Here is a 23,638-nt window from a genome sequence, read left to right as displayed (position 1 = left end):
TGCATATATAGATAGGAATGCAATATCCTTTGTAAGTTGATATTTAGCAAAGTTATTTATTGTATTGCTGTTTAAGCTTTCTGTTTTAAAAGCTAATTGAGTAGGAATTCCTAGGTGGCTCAGTGGTTCCTTCAGCTCAGGTCTTGATCCCAGGGTCCTGGGATCAGTTCTACATCAGGCTCCCTACAAGGTACCTGCTTCTCCCTCTGCCTATGTTTCTGTCTCTCTCTCTCTTCGTCTCTCATGAATGCATAAATAAGATCTTAAGAATAAATAAATATTTCTTCTCTCTTCCCTTATATTCCCTTTCACTATTATTTATATTCCCCAAATGAATGAGAACATATAATGTTTGTCCTTCACCGACTGACTTACTTCACTCAGCATAATACCCTCCAGTTCCATCCACGTTGAAGCAAATGGTGGGTATTTGTCATTTCTAATAGCTGAGTAATATTCCATTGTATACATAAACCACATCTTCTTTATCCATTCATCTTTCGTTGGACACCAAGGCTCCTTCCACAGTTTGGCTATCGTGGCCATTGCTGCTATAAAAGACTGCTAATTCTGGGAAACGAACTAGGGGTGGTAGAAGGGGAGGAGGGCGGAGGGTGGGAGTGAATGGGTGACGGGCACTGGGGGTTATTCTGTATGTTAGTAAATTGAACACCAATAAAAAATAAATTAAAAAAAAAGAATAAATAAATACTAATTGAGTAAAGTTTAGCTTTAGATTAATGTGGATGAAACTTTAGAAATTTAGAAGTTCGTTTGCATTTCATAAGACTTCCAGAATCAAACACAATGCACAGATTTTAAGTTGCCAACCACCCTAAGGTTTTGGTCTTTACTAAATATCTAAGTTTGAGAATAGCTTAACAGAATGCACTACACTCATTTGCTGTCTGATTTTATTCACTTTATTATAGATCAGAGCTTAGACTTTCCTCAAAACATGTGCTTTATGAAAGTTATAAGTAAAACTCAGGAATAATCTCAAATATCTTCACATTTCATTAATTCACACTTAAACCATGTTCCATAGCATTCATCTTTATTAAGCTTTTATATCGACGAACTGAGTTAAAATTTGAAATGCCAAATGAAAACATTTTATTGTCTTCAAAATAATATTTCTGATTTCAGACCAAAAAAATATATACATATATATGCACACCAGTTTTGATTAAATATTTAAGATTTGAGCAGAATTTTGTCCTCAGAATAACAATATATGCATTAACATATAAAAGTCTGGATTTCTGAGTACACTCAATATAAGGGTTTTGAATTGGTATATATTATTATTTTTTTAAGATTCAGCTAAACCTTAAGGCATAGTTATTTTTCTTTAAATAACATGTCCCTCTAAAATTATTATGCATTTCTAAAGGTTGATAAAAAAAACCCTCAAAGAATAGTCAGAAGGTTTTGTCTGATACAAGTTTAAAATTTTTTCACTCTTAATGAAGTCTATCAGCAAGAAAGGTTATGACCTGATATTAATAGCAAGAGGAACAAAGGGTTTTGATTTTCTTTGTATCCTAATTCTCTAGCAGCTGATAAATATTTTAAGTGCATCTTCCATATCCAGCATTATTCATGTTCAAAAGTATTTTAACTAGTTATCAAAATAGAAATTAATTACATAGGCTTTCCTTGCAGAGTAGTTTATTGGATTGAAAAGCTGTCTTTTTTAGGAGAAGAGGATGGACATTAGAATGGACAGACTTGATTTATAGTCATTGTCTCCATCTTGAGAAAGTAGTTTCACTTTTCTCAGCTAATATTTGTAGATCTGTGGAGAGGGAATGGAATGATGTCTTCCATGCAGACATCAGCAAATAATATATAGAACTGATCAAAAGAGTTTCCTTTAAAAATAGTAGCTATCATTATCCAACTAGCAGTTTTAAATAAAATCTTTCTTTTTCCTTGAAAATTGAATTCAGGAAAGTAGAATTTGTCTTATTTATTATTATTCTTATTTTCTATCCTCATTCATTCCATGTTTTTACTAGAGACCTGGTGGTAGGTACTGGAATTGTGGCTTTGAATAAAACAAGTAATCTCTGTCCTCACAGAACTACATTCCACTGACAACAAACACACTAAAAATAATAATAATAAATAAATAAATGTTGCTATAGTAATAAAAGTACTGTTGAGCAAATGAAGCCAAGTGGTAGACTGGTTTGAAGAGAAAGAAGGAAACCACTGTAGGTGAGGTTGTTGAAGAGACATCTGAGCAGAGTCATGAAAGATAGAAGGAAACCAGAGTATAGGCTGGGAGGACCAAGGCATAGGGAAGAGCAAGCAGAGAAGCCCAAAGCAGGAATGACCCCATGATGTTATTTACCAGAGTGAAATGATTAGAAACAAAATGGGGAGCAAGGCAAGGGGCCATAGCCTATAAAGACTTACCAGCCACAGTGAAAGGAATAGGGAACCATTAGATCAGTGAAGTTTAAATTTAAATAGATTTTTCTACGTGGTATTGAAGGGAGAGAGATGAATACTAGATGAACAGCAGCCAATTAAGTAGTGAGTATACTTGGAATATATTTTGAACCTAGAGCCCATAGGGGTGAAAAAACGGAGAATCAAGAAAGGCCACTACTTTTTGGTTTGTGCAGCCGGGGGACAATTGTACCATGCCCTGAACCAAGAAAGCACAAGAAGAGGCAGGTATCAGTCAGGAGTTCTGTTTTAAGCATCTTTAACTTAGAGATGCTGATAGACAGTCAAGTGAACACACAAAGAAGGCAAATGGATTTTTTTTTTTTTTTGAGAGAGAGAGAGACAGAGAGAAATGAGCATGCACAGGGGCAGAGGGGCAGTGAGAGAGGGAATCTTAAGCGGACTCCACATCCAGCACAGAGCCCAACCTGGGGCTCCATCTCACTACCCTGAGATCACGACCTGAGCAGAAATCAAGAGCCAGAGGCTTAACCTGAACTGAACCACCCAGTTTCACTGGAAAATGGATATTTTAAACTATCATTAGTGGGCTTCTCTTTGTTTTAAAATCATTTTCTATATTTTTCACACGATAGATTTTACTCATGGTGCATATACTCAGTTGTTGAAGTGATCTTTGATTATAATTTTCTCAAGTAATTTTACTGTAGAAAGCTCATCTGAATCATATTTACTTTAAAGGAAATCCCTAGGTTTGAGAGGTATCTGTCTGAACTTTCCTGAAACTTTCTTAGGTCAGGAGAGGTGTCATACCTTAGTGGCACTATGACACATGGCAGTGCCACTCAACAAGCCCCTTCCAAAGGAACTGTAGTTGTCTGCATCATCCTGGTTTATTAAGGATGTGAAGTTGGACCAGAAGCTCTAAAACAGGATTCAGCAAACTATGGCCCACAGGCCCAATCCAGCCTCCCACCTATTTTTCTAACTAGAACTTCTTTGGAATACAGCCATACCTACTCTTTAGGTATTATGTGTGCTATATTCACACTGCAATAGCAAAGTTGAATAGTTGCTCCAAGAGACTTATGACCCACCAAGCCTAAAACTTTATTGTTTGGCCCTTTAAGAAAAAATAGGCTGAGTTTGCTCTTAAGTTTTTCTAATCATGCTCTTAAGTTTTTCTAATCATGAAGCCTGTGTGATTTTATGATTTGAAGAAAACTGAATTAGAAATGAAGTAGGATCTATATCCATTTACTACCCATAACAATTGTCATAGTAGATCTGATATCCAATATCTACCTTTAGTGATTTTCTTTTCCTTTCTTTCCTCTAAAGCTGAGAATCAGAGTTTGATCAAGTCAAAAGAAACACCAGGTAAGTTAATTTTTTTCTCTCTGAGAATATTCATGAATAAAATCCCCAAACTGAGATAAAGGAGATCAGTCAGTGTGAGGGCAGGGAGAAATAGTACAAAGGAAAATAAAAATATGACATGGCAACTAAAATATTTAGGAGAATCTGAATTAAAAAAAAAAAAAAGCAGACCATAACAGTGGATGTGCCGGAATGCTCTGTGGCAAGATTGAGTGGAACCAGCCCTGGTAAATGCATGAAGCCTGTGGACATGTCTTCTGCCCCAAACCTGCTGTTCCTGGTCTGTTTTGGGGACTGATCTGTCCTCTCACAGAAGTATAGTATGTCTGTGACTCTCTTCTCTGTGCTTCCCCTCATAGCCTGATCCTGGCAGCCTGAAAGTCGATGTTATAAGCTACAGTTAATAGCCTAAAATATTATCACGCCAAAAAGTACTCATGTTTTGTTATCCTAGGTTTAAACTGAATAAATTGAGGGTAATGTCACAATAGAAATTGAAAAAGATCATTGGGCTGGGGAAAATGGTACCATTGAGTTTTTTCTGTTGTTTTGAAATCGTAACTACTTGGGAGACTTTTATCTTTCTACATCCTACCTCGTACTTTTATAAATGACAAATCTCTTAGGTTCTCAATCTTGGTCAGTTCTGGTATACATAAAAATGAGAAATATATGAAATAAACTTAGAAAATCTTGTAACTTAAAAAAGTCAGAAAAATAAAGCCATGAAAATTATGACCAACTTCATTTTCATAGCAATAGACTAATCATCATAGTCTACCTTCTGCATCATGTGTTCGAGAAACTCAAAATTGAAATGATTATGCTGTTGACTTTTAATTAGTAACCTTCTATGCAATATATCTCATGAATAAAGAAGTTATTTTTATATCAATTCTCTTTATTTCACCTCATCACTATATTTTTTTATTCTTTTCATTTACATAGTCTAGAAATACACTAGAAAAAGCACTGGGAAAAACAAACCAAACCAAAACAAAACAAAAACAGTGCATCCAAGCAAATAAGGCAGCTTTGCATTGAATGATGGTTTGCACTGTTCTGGAGAAGTCCTTACTTTATGCTTCATGGACTGGTTATCCAGAGGAAGTTACAGATGGAAGAAAATTGAGAAGCTGCCAAAATCAATAGCCCCTTTAAGGGGGGATTGAAGCATTCTTTAAGAGATAAATTACAAAATGCCAGGTCTAACTATAGTTGATTTTTAACTATAATAAAAAGTCCATTTACATTATTTAAATTTTGAGTTATAGAAATTAATTCCTCTAAGACAGATAGTAAACACATCATTGATTTGAACAGTGGATTAAAAAGAAGTGAAACTGATTTTATAAACTATGAGAAAAGTCAGTCTTTAACTTCTGTGATACATGTTCTGGGTAAACACTAAATCCAGACTCACTCAAAAAAAAAAAAAAGCGTAATGACAAAGTAGCCATTATACATCTGTTGACAACTGTAATCATTTGTCCAGTAATTTGTTTATTATCAAAGATGGTCAAATATCAAATCTGTGAAAGACACACATAGGACCAAGAATAGGCATATTATAGAAAGAAAGAAATAATTAGCATTTCTTTTTTAAGTAGAAGTTGAGGTAAAATCCTAGCCCACAGAAGTATTATTAGCACTGCTTCCTTTTCATAAATATGAGCTAATATGCATTTAGCCTTTGATTACATCATATATAGTTCTCACATTTGGCAATTTCTTTCATTTTCTTGGAAAAATTATGTTTTTACCACTGACTCCAAAAAATATTATTAAGGGTATAGAAATTGATGATTGTTTTACATAAAAATTTGGGGGGAATTCAAAATAAGTAAAAGCAACTATAAATAAAGTATCAATTATAAGAAATTATACATAGATATGATGTCTAACAGTATATAAAAAAGAAAGCTAATCATAGAAATAGGGAAATGATTGATCAAGGTCTGAAGATATGTCCATATATTCCATTCAATTGAGGATAGGTAGTATGAGTGGATAGTTGTATTTAACAATGCAAGGCATGAAGAATTTATGCCCAATGTCTGAAGTATGTGGGAAAGACAAACTTCAACCATCCACTGTAGCATATATAGCAAGACCACAAATTTAGTCTAAACTTAGTCTAAATACACAGAACCATATATTCAACCAACCACCACTAGCCCAGGCATTTAATAAATAGTCCTTTTGTTCCATTACATGTGACACTACCTAAGAGTTATGAGTGATACATGGAGCCGGCCATTAAGGGTTACCAAGGAAGACTAGTTAGCATGGTAAAAACCAAAAAAAATAAAATAAAAATAAAAATAAAAATAAAAACCACACACAAAACTGTAATAACTCTAGTAGCCATATAGGTCTACAATGATGTGTCATAGACTAATTTCAAACTTCTTAACCTTAGGTTAAGATTGCAGGAGGGCAGATCCCCCCCCCCCTTTAGCAGTGCTTGTGTTATGTATCAGATTTAGGAAAGCAGTTTAAGGAAGAGGAGGAAAAGACTCACAAAAGAAATGACTCTCTAGCTTCCAGCCTACTCATTTTTCTAGCTCTGAGTTCAGAGCTAATGAGGAAATGCAAAGAAAAAGTGATGCAAGGCTATTTATTCCCTAGAGATAAACGCAGGAATCATATGGCCTTCACAACAATTTTAAGCAATGATGGAATTCACTTTTCTTCAGCCTTATCATTTTTCCACAGACAAGCAGAGCTAATAATGTGTCCTTGAAAATGAGACTCTTGATTTCTTTGATACAAGACTTTAGATTTGAAGAAAAATGGACCAATGTGCCTCAGTGTATTGGGAAAGAAATAAACCATTTGCCCTCAATTTTCTGGAAAATACAACTATATTACTCAGAGTTCTCCAGAGAAACTATATATATATCTATGCATAAGATTTATTATAAGGAATTGGCTCATGTATTTTGAAAGCTGAGAAGTCCCAAGATCTGCAGCCAGCAGGCTGGAAGCCTGGAGACCCAGGAGAGTGTATTGTGTAGTTCCAGTCCAAGGCCTGAGAACCAAAAAAGCCAATGGTGTAAGTTCCAGACTGAAAGCCAGAAGGCTGGGGACCCAGAAAGAGCCAATATTTCAATTTGAGTCCAAATGCAAGGAAAGATCAATGTCCCAGTTCAAGGCAACCAGGCAGGAAGAGTTTATTCTTTACTCCTTACTTCTTACTGAAGGAGAGTCAGCCTGTTTATTCCATTCAGGTCTTCAACTGATTGGATGAGAGCCATCCACATCGGAGGGCAATCTGCTTTACTTTATTCAGTCTACTGATTCACATGTTAATATCATCCAAAAAATACACTCACAGACACATCCAGACTAATGCTTGGCCAAATATCTGGGAATCCTATGGCCAAGTCAAGTTGACATATAAAATTAATCATTGCAACAACATTCCAATCACAAGTGATCAGCACAACTTGTGAACGATTTCATTGTAACCATCTTCTTTACTTTAACTGTGTTTCACAACCTCAATTGCATTATAGACATTAATTTTTATGGGAAATTTGAAGCCAGAACAGACATTACAGGTCTTACCAAACCTGACCACTGACCTTTGGAAAGGAGAATGCTCCATCCTGGCATTTTCATTGTGCTCAACATTCTATGTAATGGCTGAGAGTTGGTTGCTGACCTCTAGGAATTCATATGATGTAAAGCATCAGTCCTTTTATACAGAAGGTTACTTATCTGAGTATTTTAACTTTGAATGACAGAATCTTGACACAATGGTTCAGTTGGAATCCATTCAAGCTAGAAATACACCTGTAGCAAAGCAATATCTAGAGGTTTATTGTTTCTTTTTAACTTGGAAATTTTGTAATGTTTAAAAGATTAGTTGAGAATAAAAGGAGTCACTAATGGAAGATGTCAATATTGATGTGGTAGGGTCTGCCATAAACTTATGATTTATTGGGTATAGCTAAGTGATTTCTCCTCTAGTTCAAGAAATGGGCTGAGTCTCCAGGAGAGGCTTGTGCCTCTGTAGTCTACATGGAAGGTCATAAGAACTTACAGTCTCAACTGATTAGCTACCCAGCATCCACTTTAAGAACCAATAAACTTCAATGTTAATACTAATGGTATGTACCTTATAAACTCTACGGTGTGCTTTATTTGATATATTAGGAATAATTCTCTCTGTCTCCTTGTATGTATCTGCATGGTCTGGTTTGGCCTCTTGAAGGAAGGTGTTTATGGTTTGCCTTGATGGAAAGAAGCTTGTCTGGATTGGGGTCTAAATTGAAAGAGGCTATGTTTTATGTGACAAGAATAAGAGGCATGGGGATCCCTGGGTGGCGCAGCGGTTTGGCGCCTGCCTTTGGCCCAGGGCGCGATCCTGGAGACCCGGGATCGAATCCCACATCGGGCTCTCGGTGCATGGAGCCTGCTTCTCTCTCTGCCTGTGTCTCTGCCTCTCTCTCTCTCTCTCTGTGTGACTATCATAAATAAATAAAAAAATTAAAAAAAAATTAAAAAAAAAAAGAATAAGAGGCATGAAGTTGTAACTCATTCCTGCTGACATGCAGCAGCAGGCAACATAAAGTCATGTTTGACAGCACAGACTCTAGAGCCTGCATTCAAATCCTGATTCTGCTACCTACTTGCTGTGTGACCTTGGGCAAATTATTTAATCTCGCTGGGCTTCAGTTTCCACTTTGTAAAATGCAAATATTTACAATGAAATAATTGAATGAGTTAATATTTGTAAAACATTTAGAATAGTGCCCAACACATAGAATTCCAAAAGGGTTTGAAAATAAAAATCCTATTTAATGTTTTCATGCCCATATTTTGAAATGCTTACCCTCATATTCTCAGAAAGCATAATGCTGACACAGTTACATACTGTAAAACTTTCCAGTGTGTTCAGGTCATATTATCCAGATTGTGAATTTAAGGTAAGATAATGTATCTGTGTTAGGAGAAGGGTAAGAACATTCTAAACCTTTAGAATGCTGAGAAAATACTTCATTGATTTCATTGATAATGGTACCATCAACAAGTAAGATGAACTTAACTCACTTAAAATTTGTTGATTTCATGATATACTGAAAAGGGAAGAGAAAGACTTCTGAGTCTTACTAGGTTTACATCTTAGTTCTACTTACTGTCAGATGTATTACCTTGTGTCTCCAAGTCACAATATCTCTCATGTTTAAAACACAATATTAAAAATGTTTCAGAATAAGATGATTAACACAGTGCCTCATTCATTCTTTGTATATTGTATACAATATGTATATTGTATAATTTCCAGCTTTCTGAAAATTAATAACTATTCATATTCAAATCACAAAAAATACATCTTTCTTCAATATGTAATTCTACAAAGTTACATAAAGTAAATAAATCTGCATTCACAGTTATCACTGGGTTAGCAGATTCTGTTACCCAAGGTTAGTCACATTGATAACTCAAAGCAAAGGGAAGAAATTTGAGATAAAACTCTTTTTTTTTTTTTTTTGCATTGTTTTAAGAGTACACCAAAGTCAGGGCCCCTGGGTGGTTTAGCTGGTTAAATGTTTAGCTTCAGCTCATGTCATGATCTTGGGGTCCTGGGATAGAGCCTCACGTTGGGGCTCAGCAGGGAGTCTGCTTCTCTCTCTCTCCCTGTCCCTACCCCATCTTGTGCACATGCACACTCTCTCTCAAATAAGTAAATAAGATATTTTTTAAAAAGTATAGCAAGGTCAGAAAGGTAAGTTCTGATGAGAACAGATAACTTTCCTTTCGATATTTTGCCCATTAAGTAGACAGGGCATGCCGTCATAGGTGAAAATACATTCTAGCTATGACAAAATCTTGATTGAAAGGAACCTTGACAAGAATCCAGAGTCTTAAAGCTAGAAGAGACATCAGGGATCATATCAGCATATCCCCCCAACCCCGACCAAAACACAGAATGGCACCAACTATACTTGTAGCATTTGTTGTCTGAACCCTTATATGCCAATTACTTATAGAATAAGCCATTTTTCTCTGATAATAAAGCCTAGAGTAGACTGCCTTTCTTTCCCTGAGTGTCAAGATGCTCAGAATCAATTCTTACAAGAATATCAGAAACTGTATTAATGTTTGGCATTAACTCTTAGAAGGAGCCTGTTTGTTTCATCCATTTGCATTGGTTCTAATTTCCTATTTCTATTGTATTCAACTTGTGGTATAAATCATTGCTTAAGCCCACAGATCCTTTTTGTTAAGAGTTAGCTCATAAGTAAAATTCAATAAGCAATAACAGAGTCTCTCTTATTTTAATCCCTGACATATTGTTTTGCCTTATTCTTTATTTCTTGTTTCACATCTGTCTGCTTTGGGCTATGCTCCCCACCTCCTACTAGAATGTATGTTCCTTAAATGCAATAACTACCTCTTTTCCTCTATTTCTTTCAATGTCTCCTGTTGGACTGGTGTAGGTATCTATTTTTTTTCTTATAGTAGAATGAATGAAAATATTAATAGTACAATGATCTTAAGCATATTCCCGTCCAAATATGAAGACACAAAAGGTATGCTCATTAATTCATGTCATCTTTAACATTAGTGACTTCTGCCAAAAAGTTTCTTTATCTATAAAGCAAACACTTATGGACTCTACTTCCGGACACTGGACACTGTCCTAACATTTGGGAAACATCAATGAGCAAAATATTATCCTTTCCCTCAAAGGTCTTAGATGAGAAAGATAGAATGCACAGCGGTGTAGGAAAGAGGGATCACAAGTGCCAGAGAGGTGAAGAAAGGTGGGGACCAGTTTGCAGGACTGAAAAAGGTGGTCAAGGTAAGCTTTCCTAAAAGGATTTTAATAAATACAAGGAAGTGAGCAAACCAACACGTGGAGGAAGAGCACCCAGGCAGAGCTAGAACATGAGGAGAGGCCCTGTGTGTTGCATTGCCTGCGCTGAGGAAGTGGGGCAGGAAATTTGCCAGGCAGATTGCCTAGGGTTTGGAGAGTTATCACAAGGACTTTGGCTTTTTTATAAGTGGAATGGGGAATGTTGGGCATCTTGAGAAAGTAGTGACATGATATGACTCATATTTTATGAATATAAATCTGAGAGCTAAGGAGAAGACTGTCAGATGAAGCAAAGATACTTTGGAAATTTTCCAGGATAGAGATGATGTTAGCTTAGACCAGGGTAGTCACAGGGTGGGTCGCATGAAGTCCCCAAATTCTGTTTATATTTCAGAAGTGATACCAATAGATATTCCTAGTGATCCTGCATGTGGGATAGGATGGAAAGATGGGGGCAAAAATAACCATGAGGTCTTTGGCTTGAAGGGTTGGAAGGACTGATTGCCAGATGGGAAGGCTGCAGATAAAGCAGAAGTTCAAGTTTGGACATGTTGAATTTAAGGTGTTTGTTATTTGCTGTGTAAGTATGTGGCTTTATGGATCTGGAGTTTAAGAATGAGGTCTGGGCTGGAAATACAAGTTCGGGGATCATTGGATTGATTAAAGCCTTGAAACAGAATGAGATCATCAAAGAAATTACTGTAGTTGGAGATAAGGACCAAGTATTAAGCCTCAGGACCCTCCAGGAGGATCTGCAACTCAGAGAAAGAAGGAGGAACCAGCCAGAGACCAGAGAATAAACCATAAACTGTGTTCCTACTGGAAGCCACATGAAGAAAAGCTGTTAAGAAGCAGTGAATGATTTATTGTGTCAAAGGCTAGAAAGTTATTTTTAAAAATGAGACATGAATCCATCAAATTGCAATTAAACAAGAGTCCCAATTATTGATAAAAATGGGAAATGAACATTCAATTCAATTGAGTTTAGCCCCTTGGGTAGTTCTTTAAGTATCCACATATTAGAAAAGAATGTAGACAACATACAAGAAATAAAAATAGAATATGTCCTTCTCGTATAGAATGTCTTATCCTCTACTGCCATTCACACTTTCCTCCCATTAATATCTATGTATCTTATATACTCTCCTCTAAGAGAGCAACATAGACTCCTCCAACCTGAGTTTCTCTTCGGAGGAGTTTCTGGCTCCCAGGAACAGGACTGCTTTCATATCTTTGCTAAGCTCAGTCATTGGCTGAGAGCAGCCTGGGGGAGGCATGGCATCAGTAAGATCACAGTGATGAATTTCAGAAAGCAAGTGGGGAAGCTTGGTCAGTTACACTGCCCATAGTTGGAGTTTTCTGAGGCTCATTCTTATGGCCACTAAAGTGGCCCTGGACATCAATAGGTCTTCTGTCTTTCTATAGCCCAATGATTTATCAAGTAATTGGTTTATAGTAACTTGTCAGATGCAGTGGGGTAAATTTGGATACACATTATCACAAAGAATTTGGTTCTAAGGGTCTCTACCTCAAACATTCTGCTCCAAGTTTTGGGCTGAAGCTTGTAAACTGGGTTTAAATTATGACACAACATATCTGCAATTAAATAATCATTATAATCACCAAAAGTCAGGGTCCCACAGTAAATCTGGGTCATCTAAGAGTGCTATATACACCAATTATTCCAGTTCCTGGTTAGAGAAAATAAGTGTCCAAAAACATGAAGGTGTCTGAATAGTCTATTGTATATATTAAGAATTTTTGAGAAAAAGGGACACGTTGACTTTGGTTGAAAAGTACAACTCTTTAGAGGCCTAATCACAATATATTTAAAAATAATATAAAATCATATAATAAAAAAATATTATTATAAAATAATACAAATATATTAGTATCAAGTACTTTTCTAAACCATTTAAATTTATGCATACTTATTTAACTTTACAACACTATGATATAGAACTATTAAAATCACCATTTGTATATGTGGGAGCTCAAGCAGAAAGAGGTTAAGTGACTTGCCTGGCATTCTACAGGAAACAAGTTCTATATTCAGACTTGAAGCCATGAACTCTGACTTCAGAATCATGCTTTTAACTACTCCACTATACTTCTCCTGTATCTCCTCTGCCGATGCTGTTTCAGTAGTAATGTAGCATAATAGAATCTCAACAAAATCCATAGAGATCATGAGCTCTGAACACATCATGGATCCTTCTGTCTTAGTCACAGAAAGAATTCCATTAGGGTTGTAACTTATGAATTAAGCCAAGAATAATAATTTCATCAATATGAGCATGATAGTAGACAGGATTTCTCAAACTGTGAGTTAATTTCCAAAAGAAATTCATGACCACTACTGGAAAAATTAAATAAAAGAAAACAAAATACTAGAAGGGATTACATGTGATAGAGGTAACGTGTGTGTGTGTGTGTGTGTGTGTGTAAATATACTGGATTCAGAAATGATTGTTTAAAGACTTATCTGAGAGAGAGAGGGAGAGAGAGCATGAGTGGGAGAAGGGGTAGAGGGAGAGGGAAAGAGAATCTGAAGCACTGCTGAGCACTGAGCCCAACTCATGAGTCGTGGGGCTGGATCCCATGACCCATGAGATCACGACCTGAGCAAAAATCAAGAGTTGGATGCTCAACCGACTGGGCCTCCCAGATGCCCCCAGAAATTATTTATTAATTGAAGTTGCAGTGAAAAGAAAACAAAAATTTTAAAATGTTTGTCCAAGGAGTGAATAAATTCTTTCAAGAACCATTAACTCCATTGCCAACCCTATGGATCATTAGCACTAACAGTTGGCACTGTACAATCAACATGTTTTAAGTAGGAAAGTTTGGAGTTTTATCTAAACCACATAAGTTATATTCAGAGTTGTAGCCACTTAGCTTGTCTATGAGAAGGTAATAAGATAGGATATGGAGTCTTGAAAATTAACCCTCGGGATATCCCAGGTGGATTAATGTCACTGGTAATTTAATCAGCCATCTTGTTCTCTACCAACACAATCAAAAGAGCAACGTTCTCACTAAAACACTTGACACAAGAAAAAGCAGCTAAAAGTACCCAAGGTTTCAGCTAGTTCCCACACTTTCATTTAATATTTCTTTTTCTGCTGTTTAGTGCACTAGCCTGACATTTTCCTTTGTTCTTATGGGCATATATCTAGCTTCCTCCCACAGATTTCTTGCATGGCAAGAACGGTACAGACTCTAAACATTATTCTTCCCCCACAGATGTCAAAAATGCATGAGCATGCAGTGTGTGCTGGGCTGTGGGTGGCTAAGAGGGAAAGATCCAAGGCAGTCATAGGCAATATCAATTTCTTTGATGCAATTATACACGTCCTCAATACTCCTAAGGAGGCCATAATTATAAGCGATGCCTCTTGGTTCAGCCAAGCAGCCAGCTCCATTTCACTGTATACCCACTGCAGTTAGAGCTCCATGTGGAGTATGATGGGATTTACGGCCTTCACACTGCAGGAACTTAAACTTTAGCAGTGAGACAAGGCAAACAGGTGTGATCAAAGGAAATTACTTTAAACAACATTGTTTGAAAAATAATTCTTTTTCTAAATCATTCTAAATACAAACTGTGCTTTATCCCAAGTTCATAAGAATAAATACTATAAGCTTCTAAGACATTTAAATATTGGTATTTCCTTGCAACTTATTGAGAGTGGATTTTGAGTAATATATTTTTATTTAAATTTTTGTTTCAGTCCTTCTGACTGAAGATGGCAGTCTTAACTGTTTGCAAACAAATTTGTTTGCTTAACTTAAGCAAACAAATTAATAATGATGATTAACTTAAAATTAACATTTTCTGTGGAAGAAAATGTGCATTTATGCCTGTTCTAAGTATGTGTGTTGGAAAAAATTTCTCTATTCCCCAAAATTGTAATATCTGAAATGAAAGTACTGCTTTTGAATAGATTTGCATCCCATAAGAATTTCATGCAGCAGATGATATAGGCTACAGTGAAGGATAAGAAACTTACTCAAGCTTTCTAGCCAGTTCTTAAAGATATGATACTGATACCCAGGTTTTGTGATTCTAAATTTAATCATCTTTACAGGAAATATAGTTGAACTTATGATTTAGTATATGATTGTATGCATCCTATTATTCAACAATAAACAGTTTTCACAGGTCCTAAGAAATGCAAGCTGTTAAAATGTAATTTCTGCAAAGAAATTCAGTAAGAAGAATCAATACCCTCATCTGACTGGATTTGTGATTTTCCTACAGCTAGCACTCTACAACCAGATGCATCGCCTTCTCATACCAGTACATTACTCTCAATCTCAGTAACAATTCCAGGAAACATCTCCCAGTTTCAAGGTATGATTTCTGTATGCATGAGTGGGAATTTTCTTTACTTGATCCCTTCTCACCAAGAAAATCCTACAAATCTTTTTTAACAGCTTTATCAAGATGTAACTGAAATACAAAACAAAATTGCACATCTGCGGTAAAGCAGAGACACAAGGAAACTTTGAAAATGACAGATATGTCTATTACCTTGATTGTGGTGATAGTTTCAAAGGTATATGCATTTGCCCAAACTCATCAAATTGTACATTAACTCCTTGCCAATCTTAATTTACAAAACAGACTTCAGAATGAGAGAGATTTTTTTCTACTTGACACATCATACCTAGAGATTACAGAGGCTTACTTAAATGGGGGGGAAGGGAAGGAATAAGATTTTGAGAATTGTCATACATTAACCAAAGGTGACTATTTTTTTTCTTTCTTAAAATAATAGGTACTGAGGATGCAAAAAATGCAAGCTCTTCTTCAGCCAGCCCCTCTTATTCCAGTGAGTAACAGACATATCTTCATTTGTGACACCAAATATGTAAAATGTTTGAATATGGCTGATAAAGGAGAGGATTCGATTATAGACAGCCTTTTATCAACTTTACTGAATCTGCAGTTTCATTATAATATTACCTAACTGCTGCCTGTTTTGAGGATTTCCTACTATTGAATCTGATTTTAATGAGCACAGCTTTGGAATTTTTTTATTACCTTAGTGCTAAGCAATTACTACCAAGGGTCAAGATGAATTGATAAGACTAGTCTTAGATAAGCCAAAGTGCACAGGCAGAGGGCTTCAAAGAAATGAATTGTTCAGGCAGCCCTGGTGGCTCAGCAGTTTAGCGCCTGCCTTTGGCCCAGGGCCTGATCCTGGAGACCTGGGATCAAGTCCCACATCGGTCTCCCTGTATGGAACCTGCTTCTCCCTCTGCCTCTCTCTTTCTCTCTTTCTGTGTCTCTCATGAATAAATAAATAAAATATTTTTAAAAAAATAAAAAAAAAGAAATGAATTGTTCACCTTCACAGAACTTTACCATATGTTAAAAATGGCCTTTAAAGAAATACTCCATTTTAGCAAAAGCATATATATGTATACATATATATACACATACATATGTACATGTATACATATATATATACATATATGATGTAATATATATGTGTATGTTAGGACTGACTAGAAAAAAAAATCCACTCATTTCCCTAGAAATTAAGAATAAGATGAATGCTTATGAAACTGATGATAAAAGATCACCTAGGCTTAAGTAAAGCCATTCTATTCAGTAAGTCAGCATGCCATTTATTAACTTGCTGATTCATGGCATCTTTAATTTGGGAGGCACTAATGATCTCGCTCAAGGTCTAATATGAAACAAATGTTTAACTATAACTTTGGAAGTATAAACCATCCTACAGAAAATTGGATAAATACGAGGAGTACATATGCAAGCAGATGAGAATACTCAGCTAAATAATAACTGTGGCCTCTACATCTCTAGTTGTATGACTATGACAGCTTTGTCTTTTCATCACTGTCTTTTTAACCTGGGCAAAGACTGTACAAAAGAAGACAGATGTTAAGAACCAAACCAAAACAGTAAAACTCTCCTCTGAATAAAAACTCACCCCAATTTAACTGTCGCTATACTACTCTCCTAAATGTGCGAGCACACACACGTATATCTTTCTTGAACCAGGTGTTCATTTTTAGAAATCATAACCACTCAGATATCCATTTATGTCCACTTATGCTATTTTATGCCTTTTCTAGTTTTAAGATATATTATGGAAAGATAAGTCAAAATTGCACAGGCAGAGAGCTCCATAAAAATGAATTGTTCACCTTCACAGAACTTTACTATGTTGAAAATGGCCTTCAAAGAAACACTCCATTTTAGCAAAAACATATATATATGCCATATATATATATATATATATATATATATATATATATGCTTTTTTATAAAGTAGTGCAGTATATAATATGTGAAGTGGGTCTGACTATGGTCTAGAGGACATCTTCTGCTTCTCCAGTCTTCTATCTCCTCACTTCTGTAGTCTCTAAGAAGGTGAGGAAACCAGCATCCTTAGGTTTGGAACTTTATTTCAAAAGGTTGCAAGACTGACATCAAGTGGATACATCAGAAATGACAACCGGAGTAAAATTTGAATCTGATAAACCCTTGCCAAAAATTCAGTAGTTTAACAGAGTGAGGTGTAAAGAAAGAAGGATGCATGCATGCTTTTGTTCAGTAAACTATTTACTGTTAAATTCAATAGGCACTGAAATTGACAATGTCCTCAATACTTTGTAGGTGTCATTTTGCCAGTGGTGATTGCTTTGATTGTAGTGACACTTTCAGCATTTGTTCTTGTGGGTTTGTATCGAATGTGCTGGAAGGCAGACCCAGGTAGGTAACAGGGTTTCCTTTCATTTTGTTTTCTGAAATGCGAATATATGTTCAGTCTAAACTTGAATTTAAACTCTTAAGGGGACGGGAGGGTTAAAGAAAGAAATAAAATGCACTATTGCATGATCACAGAAATAGAGGGGAAGGGGCAGAGAAATTCATTGAATGCTGATGAGTGTAAGGAGTGAGGATTACCTGCTAGTGGCAGATAATATCAAATACAGACAGATTCTTTTTAATGAAATAACCCCAGTTTTGTGAGTGGTCAGGGGATTATGGTGGTAAAGAAGGCATCAAATGACATACCTTATCTGTACTGAAGATTTTTTCCACTTCCATGTGACAGAGAATAAAGGTCAGTGTTGCTAAGAATTTAGTAGAGGAGCCCACAGTCTCAAGAAGAGTGTTCTGTGACTTATTCCCTCGTGAGAGGCCCAGCTTCCTCCCTTCCATGATTGTGTGTTCTGCTAATTGATTCAGCTCCTCAGGATTGACCATGATTGCAATTTTTAGTGGGCTTTTAGCTGGACAATTCTCTATTATACTCCTTCGTCTCTCCAATAGCATTTAAAACCTTCCTTCTTTTCTTTAAAATAGCACTGCTACTCTTTAACTATAGAGAAGAAACGGAGATGCTGGAGGGGAGGTGGGTGAAATGGGTGATGGGGATTAAAGAGGGCCCTTGTGATGAACACTGACTGGTGTGTGTAAGTGAAGAATCTCTAAATTCTACTCCTGAAACTAAAATTACTTAATGCAATAGCACTATTCTCTTTTACATCCTCACTCTTTGTTTTTCTCTGTTTTCTTCTTGCTGTTTCATCTTCTTCCTCCTCTTAAAATATTTATGGTTTTCATAATGGCATTATATTTTTATCCTTTTTTAAATACCATTTTTATTTTAAAATAGATTTACAGAAAAGTTACAGGGATAGTTAGAGAGTTCCCAAGACACTAGACACCCTGTTTCTCTTATTATTAATATCTTACAATAGTATGCTATATTTGTCACAAGTAATAAGCCAATATTGATACATTGTAATTAATTAAATCCCTACTTTATTTAGATTTTCTACAGTCTTCCTTCAGTCTTTTTTTCATCCCAGACGCTTGAACTCTCTCAAACCTCCTTCAGTCGCATGGCTCAGCACTCCCCTCTGTTGTCTTCAACACCAACCCATCTTTCCATTCCAGACCCAAGCCTTGGTTGTGTAAATGTAGTGTCATGTACCCATGCCTTCATCCATACTAGTCCCTTGCCTAGAACACCTCGCTCACCTCTTAACTTTCATAACATACCCAAACTCCAATTTAGCCATGGGAGATCTAGCTCAAACAGCAACTGAGAGTATCTTTCTATAACACACCATCTCTTTAAGAAGCATAGAGTGTTTTCTTACTTCTAATTGCACAGAATTTTATATTATTCATCACATTGTCATACAGTTACTTCTCTATGTGCCTGCTTCCCTGGCATGATGGGTCTTAGTTCTTTCAGGGCTGCTATAATAAAAGTATGGTGGGTAGGTGGGTTCAACAACAAAAATTTCTCACAATTCTGGAGGCTGAGAAGTCCAATCAAGGCATCCTCAGATCTGATATGTGATGAGGGCACACTTTCTCCTTTATATACAGCCACCCTCTCACAGTGTCTTTGCATGGCAAAGGCAATAAGAGGGTTCTCTGGGGTCCCTTTTATAAGGGCACTAATCCCATTCATGAGGACTCCACCCTTATGAGTTAATGACTCTCCAAATGTCCCACCTCCTAATATTGTCCTGTTGGGCATTAAGATACAACAGATGAATTTTAGAAGGACAAAAACAGTCTGTAACATCAAGCAAGCCCTTCAAGTCACAAACCACATATTGTTCACATTGCTTTGTTCATAATATATACAGAACTTTACTAGATGCTTGTCAAATTAAATTTTTAAATTTTCAATAAATAGGTTTCCTCTCCTCATTTCAATTCTAAATATTTCACTAACAAGAATATCACTCAAGTCTCATATACTTCGAAGAAGTAAAAATGGATTATTTTTTATCTTTTTTTAAGACATGTATTTATTTGAGAGAGAGAATATGAGCGGGAGAGGCAGAGGGAGAGGGAAAGAGAATCTCAAGCAGATGCTGTGCTGAGTGTGGAGTCTGTGACGGGGCTCGATCTCACAACCCTAAGGCACTACCTGAGCCGAATGCTTAACAGACTTTGCCACCTAGGCACTCCCAAATTTATTATTTTTATAAGATATGCAAGCCAGACTATTCTTTACCCCATGAACAATGTGCCCCCAGAACATTAATGGACGCTGTTCCTGCGGCCAATCCCTGACCATGGACTGCACAGAGAGTTCAGGGCATAAGCGTGACAGTACAAGGCACAGGTACACAAAAAACAAGTAGTATTCACTTTTGCTCTTATTGGAAAATAAGAAGAAAACAAATAAATGCCTTTCCCTTTGGGAGTTAGTGAATAAACTTCTTAATAATGTCTGAAATTTGTTTCCTTAGTCAATTTCCAGAGGGGAAATAGCAATTTTATAAATCAGTTTAATTACTCTAAGTTTCTAAACCACCAATCCTATTTTTTATGGGAAATCGACCATCCAAGTTGAACCCTGTGGATGTTGAGTATGTAGGATAGGTAAAAAATTAATGTGCTAAACCCATTTGTGAAAATACCCTGTACTGAAAGACTGCTTTTGCAAAAGAAGATTTTCAAATAAATTATTTGAAAAGTTGACCTTTCCTATTAAAGAAGACGATGGATGAATTGGATCATTTGGGGAAAAATGTATAAAATTCCTATAGCTATGGAGAGTCATTTTGGAGACATATAATACTTTAGAACAAAGTTCAAAAAAAAAGTTCAGCAATTGTACAATTAGCCAAATCTATTTGGTTATTGTTAACTTTGCTTTCCAAACAGAATTTTACAGCATTTTTATTGAATTAGCACCATTAGACACCTACAGCTAATCTCTCTTCAAGTATGTGGGGGAGACTTTATCAAGTTCAGAAATTTGTAAACCCTTTCTGCTTTGTGGAAGACCACATGAATCAGAGATTTTGGTATGAAATTAAGCTTATCCAAATAATGTTGACAATAGTCTAAGCTTTAACCCAAGTAAGAATAGCATTTATGCAGAAGGTCGTCTGTTGGTATGCATCTATCTGCTAATGAACCCATATTAGAATATTTGAAGGAAAAAATATTAAAACAGGCATGCAAAAAAGTACCAACTCATTTTGAAACAAGATTATGAGCATCATGAGTGATATCATACATAACACTTAAAAGAGGAATAAAAAAATGCTGTTAAAAATCCTACTGATGTTGGAAAGACAAAGTGAGATCGAGTTGGTGAACAGCATATGGCACCATGAGTTAAATCCTAGGGATTAAGAGCCATGATGGTGTATTTTAGCCAAGGTGACAGAAATAGAAGTAACCCAAATATTAGTGGAAATCAAACTCTTTATAAAACAATGATGATCACCACCAGGAGAATCGTATTTAAAGGGCATATCCCAATGACAAGGGCTACATTAGAGGTGAAAGGCAATCCAAAGGACAAAACTTGAGGAGCTATGGAATAAAACCACAGCAAAATCAGGAACAAAACAAGGGAGACCCTAAGCAATTACCTTAGTTTGCCTAATATGCCACAAATAATGCAAGATTTGACCAGAAACATCTCCTCCCTAAAGGCCGAGGCTTTGTGCAGAATGCATCATTCTGAATTCACACTCTACACTCAAAATGTCTTCTATCACACTCTGGTGGAGCAGCCCAGTAAAACGAACAAAAAGATTGGTCACATCTAGTAGCCTCGCCATGACATTTAGCAGGACACTTTTGAGCGGCCGAATCAGTAGGCTCCAGATGCAATTAGAAGCGACATCTCCATTGTCATTCACCACAAATACAGTGATTTGAGTCTCCAGAAAGAGCAATGTATAAAGGAGAGCCCAAAATTCAGTTCTCTGGTATAAAAAGGTAATTCAATACTTGGAGGAACATTTTTTTCAGAGATACTGAAATAAACTGAGACATTTTCTGGTGTCTGTGGGATGTGCGATAATGGATAGTAGTTTCACATAGCAATATGAAACTATAAGATTAAAATTAGTCCAGAACTAAATTCAGTGGAATTGGCCTACTTAGGACTCTCCCGTGAGTGTATCACCCATACCTGAGGAATAATAGTAACCATTTTTGTGGAAAAACTGGCTAGTTTTTCTCAGATATGAAAAGGTGCTCCAGGGAGATAAAATAAAAGTTATAAAATAGCTTTACAAACATCTCTGCACAGAAAGTAGCAGGGGTCTTGAGGTTGTTTTTGTTTGTTTGTTGTTTGTTTGTTTTTATAGCCAAGCTTCTCACAGCTCTAATAACTATTCTCTCCTCCCCTAGGCACACCAGAAAATGGAAATGACCAGTAAGTAGCCACATCACCTTTTTCCAGAAGCTCTGACCCTACCATTTATATAGGAAGAAAAACATTAATCTTCGGTTTACACATTTTTTGGTTTATTTTAAAAGATATTTTGTGTAAAGAGCACAAGAAACAGGGTTTGGCTGTTTGTCAGAACTCTTTCTGAATCAACAGAGAAATTCCAACAACCAGAAGGGAAGATTGTTTTTAAGCTTGACTAAGGCAGCAAAATGAGAAATCAAAAGATAAAATGCAGGGGCCCCTGGGTGGCTCAGTCAGTTAAGCATCAACTTTTGATTTCAGCTCAGGTCAGGATCTCAGAGTCAGGAGATGAAGCCCTGCAGGCTCTGTGCTCAGCAGGGAGTCTGCTTGGGATTCTCTCTCCCCCATCCACCTGACCTTACCCCTGCTCCTGTGTGCTCACGCTCTCTCTCTTGAAAATAAATAAATAAAAATAAAGATGAAATGCAAAGATAGAAGAATGAATATAAATAACTATAAGGAAAAAACTCATAGAAAATATACATAGAGTTTTAAAACAGTTTTCCCAGGGAAATTGTCATTATGTTTATCACAATTAGGCAGTAATCATGCCTGCACCTTGAGACATCTCTGAGTGGCTTTGTCTTATAGCAGTAGATAGTTCTTCTATTTTGACTTTATGAAAACAGGAAAGCAGTTGTTACCAATCCAGCTAGCTGCTGCAATCAAGGTTGTACAAAGAGACAAATTGTTTTAATGTCACAAACAAGTTTTGTGGTGAAGACTTCTTCCTTGACCTGAGTTTGCAGCCTGCCTTTATATAGCTGTTTTTTTTTTATTTTTTTTATTTATTTATGATAGTCACACACACACACACAGAGAGAGAGAGAGAGAGGCAGAGACACAGGCAGAGGGAGAAGCAGGCTCCATGCAACGGGAGCCTGATGTGGGATTCGATCCCGGGTCTCCAGGATCATGCCCTGGGCCAAAGGCAGGCGCCAAACCGCTGAGCCACCCAGGGATCCCTATATAGCTGTTTTTGTATGTTTATCAGGTTGTGGGCTTTATTTTATTTTTTTTTTATTTATTATTTATGATAGTCACACAGAAAGAGAGAGAGAGAGAAAGAGAGAGGCAGAGACACAGGCAGAGGGAGAAGCAGGCTCCATGCACCCGGAGCCCGACGTGGGCTTCGATCCCGGGTCTCCAGGATCGCGCCCTGGGCCAAAGGCAGGCGCTAAACCGTTGTGCCACCCAGGGATCCCGGTTGTGGGCTTTAAAAATAATGTCCCTAGATCACCTATTGTTCTTTATTAGAAATAGAGTCTCTTGAGATGTCCAAGGAAAGTAATCTGGGTTGGAAGCTGTTTAGAATCTGAGAAAGGGTAGGTGGGAACTCTTGGTTAGACTAGACAGTTCAAATACTGTACTGCAGTAGTCAGGCCTTCATGAAAAGGGAAACCCCCCAGAACTCAGCATGAGCCCAAAGGACTTGGAAACATCCTCGTGTCTTCCCTTCCATAATTCAGAACTGGATATCTGTGTGATATGGACCTTGTGACAAGTGTTTCACATGACCCATTTTTGTATTTAATTATCTATCATTGTTTAACAGTGTGACAGAGATTTATTGGCTTGATTTTAGAAGGAGAAAGTGCTATAAAAGTATATGTATGTCTGTGTGTAAAAAAGACAGGTTGTACCATAGAAACTTGTAAAAGTAGATGCTTGTGTATCTTCTTCATTCTGTTTATATCATGCATGCTTTCTTTCATAGACATAAAATTACTAAATACTGTGATGTTAACTTATGTTTTCTGTTCCAAAT

General features: G+C 36.5%; 1 protein-coding gene across 3 annotated transcripts in view; it reads left to right on the top strand.

Annotated features, from left to right (window-relative positions):
- Positions 1-23,638, top strand: part of EMCN (endomucin) — a 119,868-nt gene that overhangs the window by 58,679 nt on the left and 37,551 nt on the right. For all 3 annotated transcript variants that reach the window (XM_025423275.3, XM_049104981.1, XM_025423270.3), the window contains exons 5-9: positions 3,766-3,804; positions 14,901-14,993; positions 15,421-15,474; positions 17,292-17,387; positions 21,807-21,831. In XM_025423275.3, the coding sequence (XP_025279060.1) occupies positions 3,766-3,804; positions 14,901-14,993; positions 15,421-15,474; positions 17,292-17,387; positions 21,807-21,831 (307 nt within the window). The remainder of the gene's footprint in view (positions 1-3,765; positions 3,805-14,900; positions 14,994-15,420; positions 15,475-17,291; positions 17,388-21,806; positions 21,832-23,638) is intronic.

This window comes from Canis lupus, chromosome 32 (genome assembly GCF_003254725.2).
Source record: "Canis lupus dingo isolate Sandy chromosome 32, ASM325472v2, whole genome shotgun sequence".
NCBI classification, from domain to species: domain Eukaryota; kingdom Metazoa; phylum Chordata; class Mammalia; order Carnivora; family Canidae; genus Canis; species Canis lupus.
Note: the sequence above shows the minus strand (reverse complement) of the source record. Positions and strands in the feature narration are given on the sequence as shown.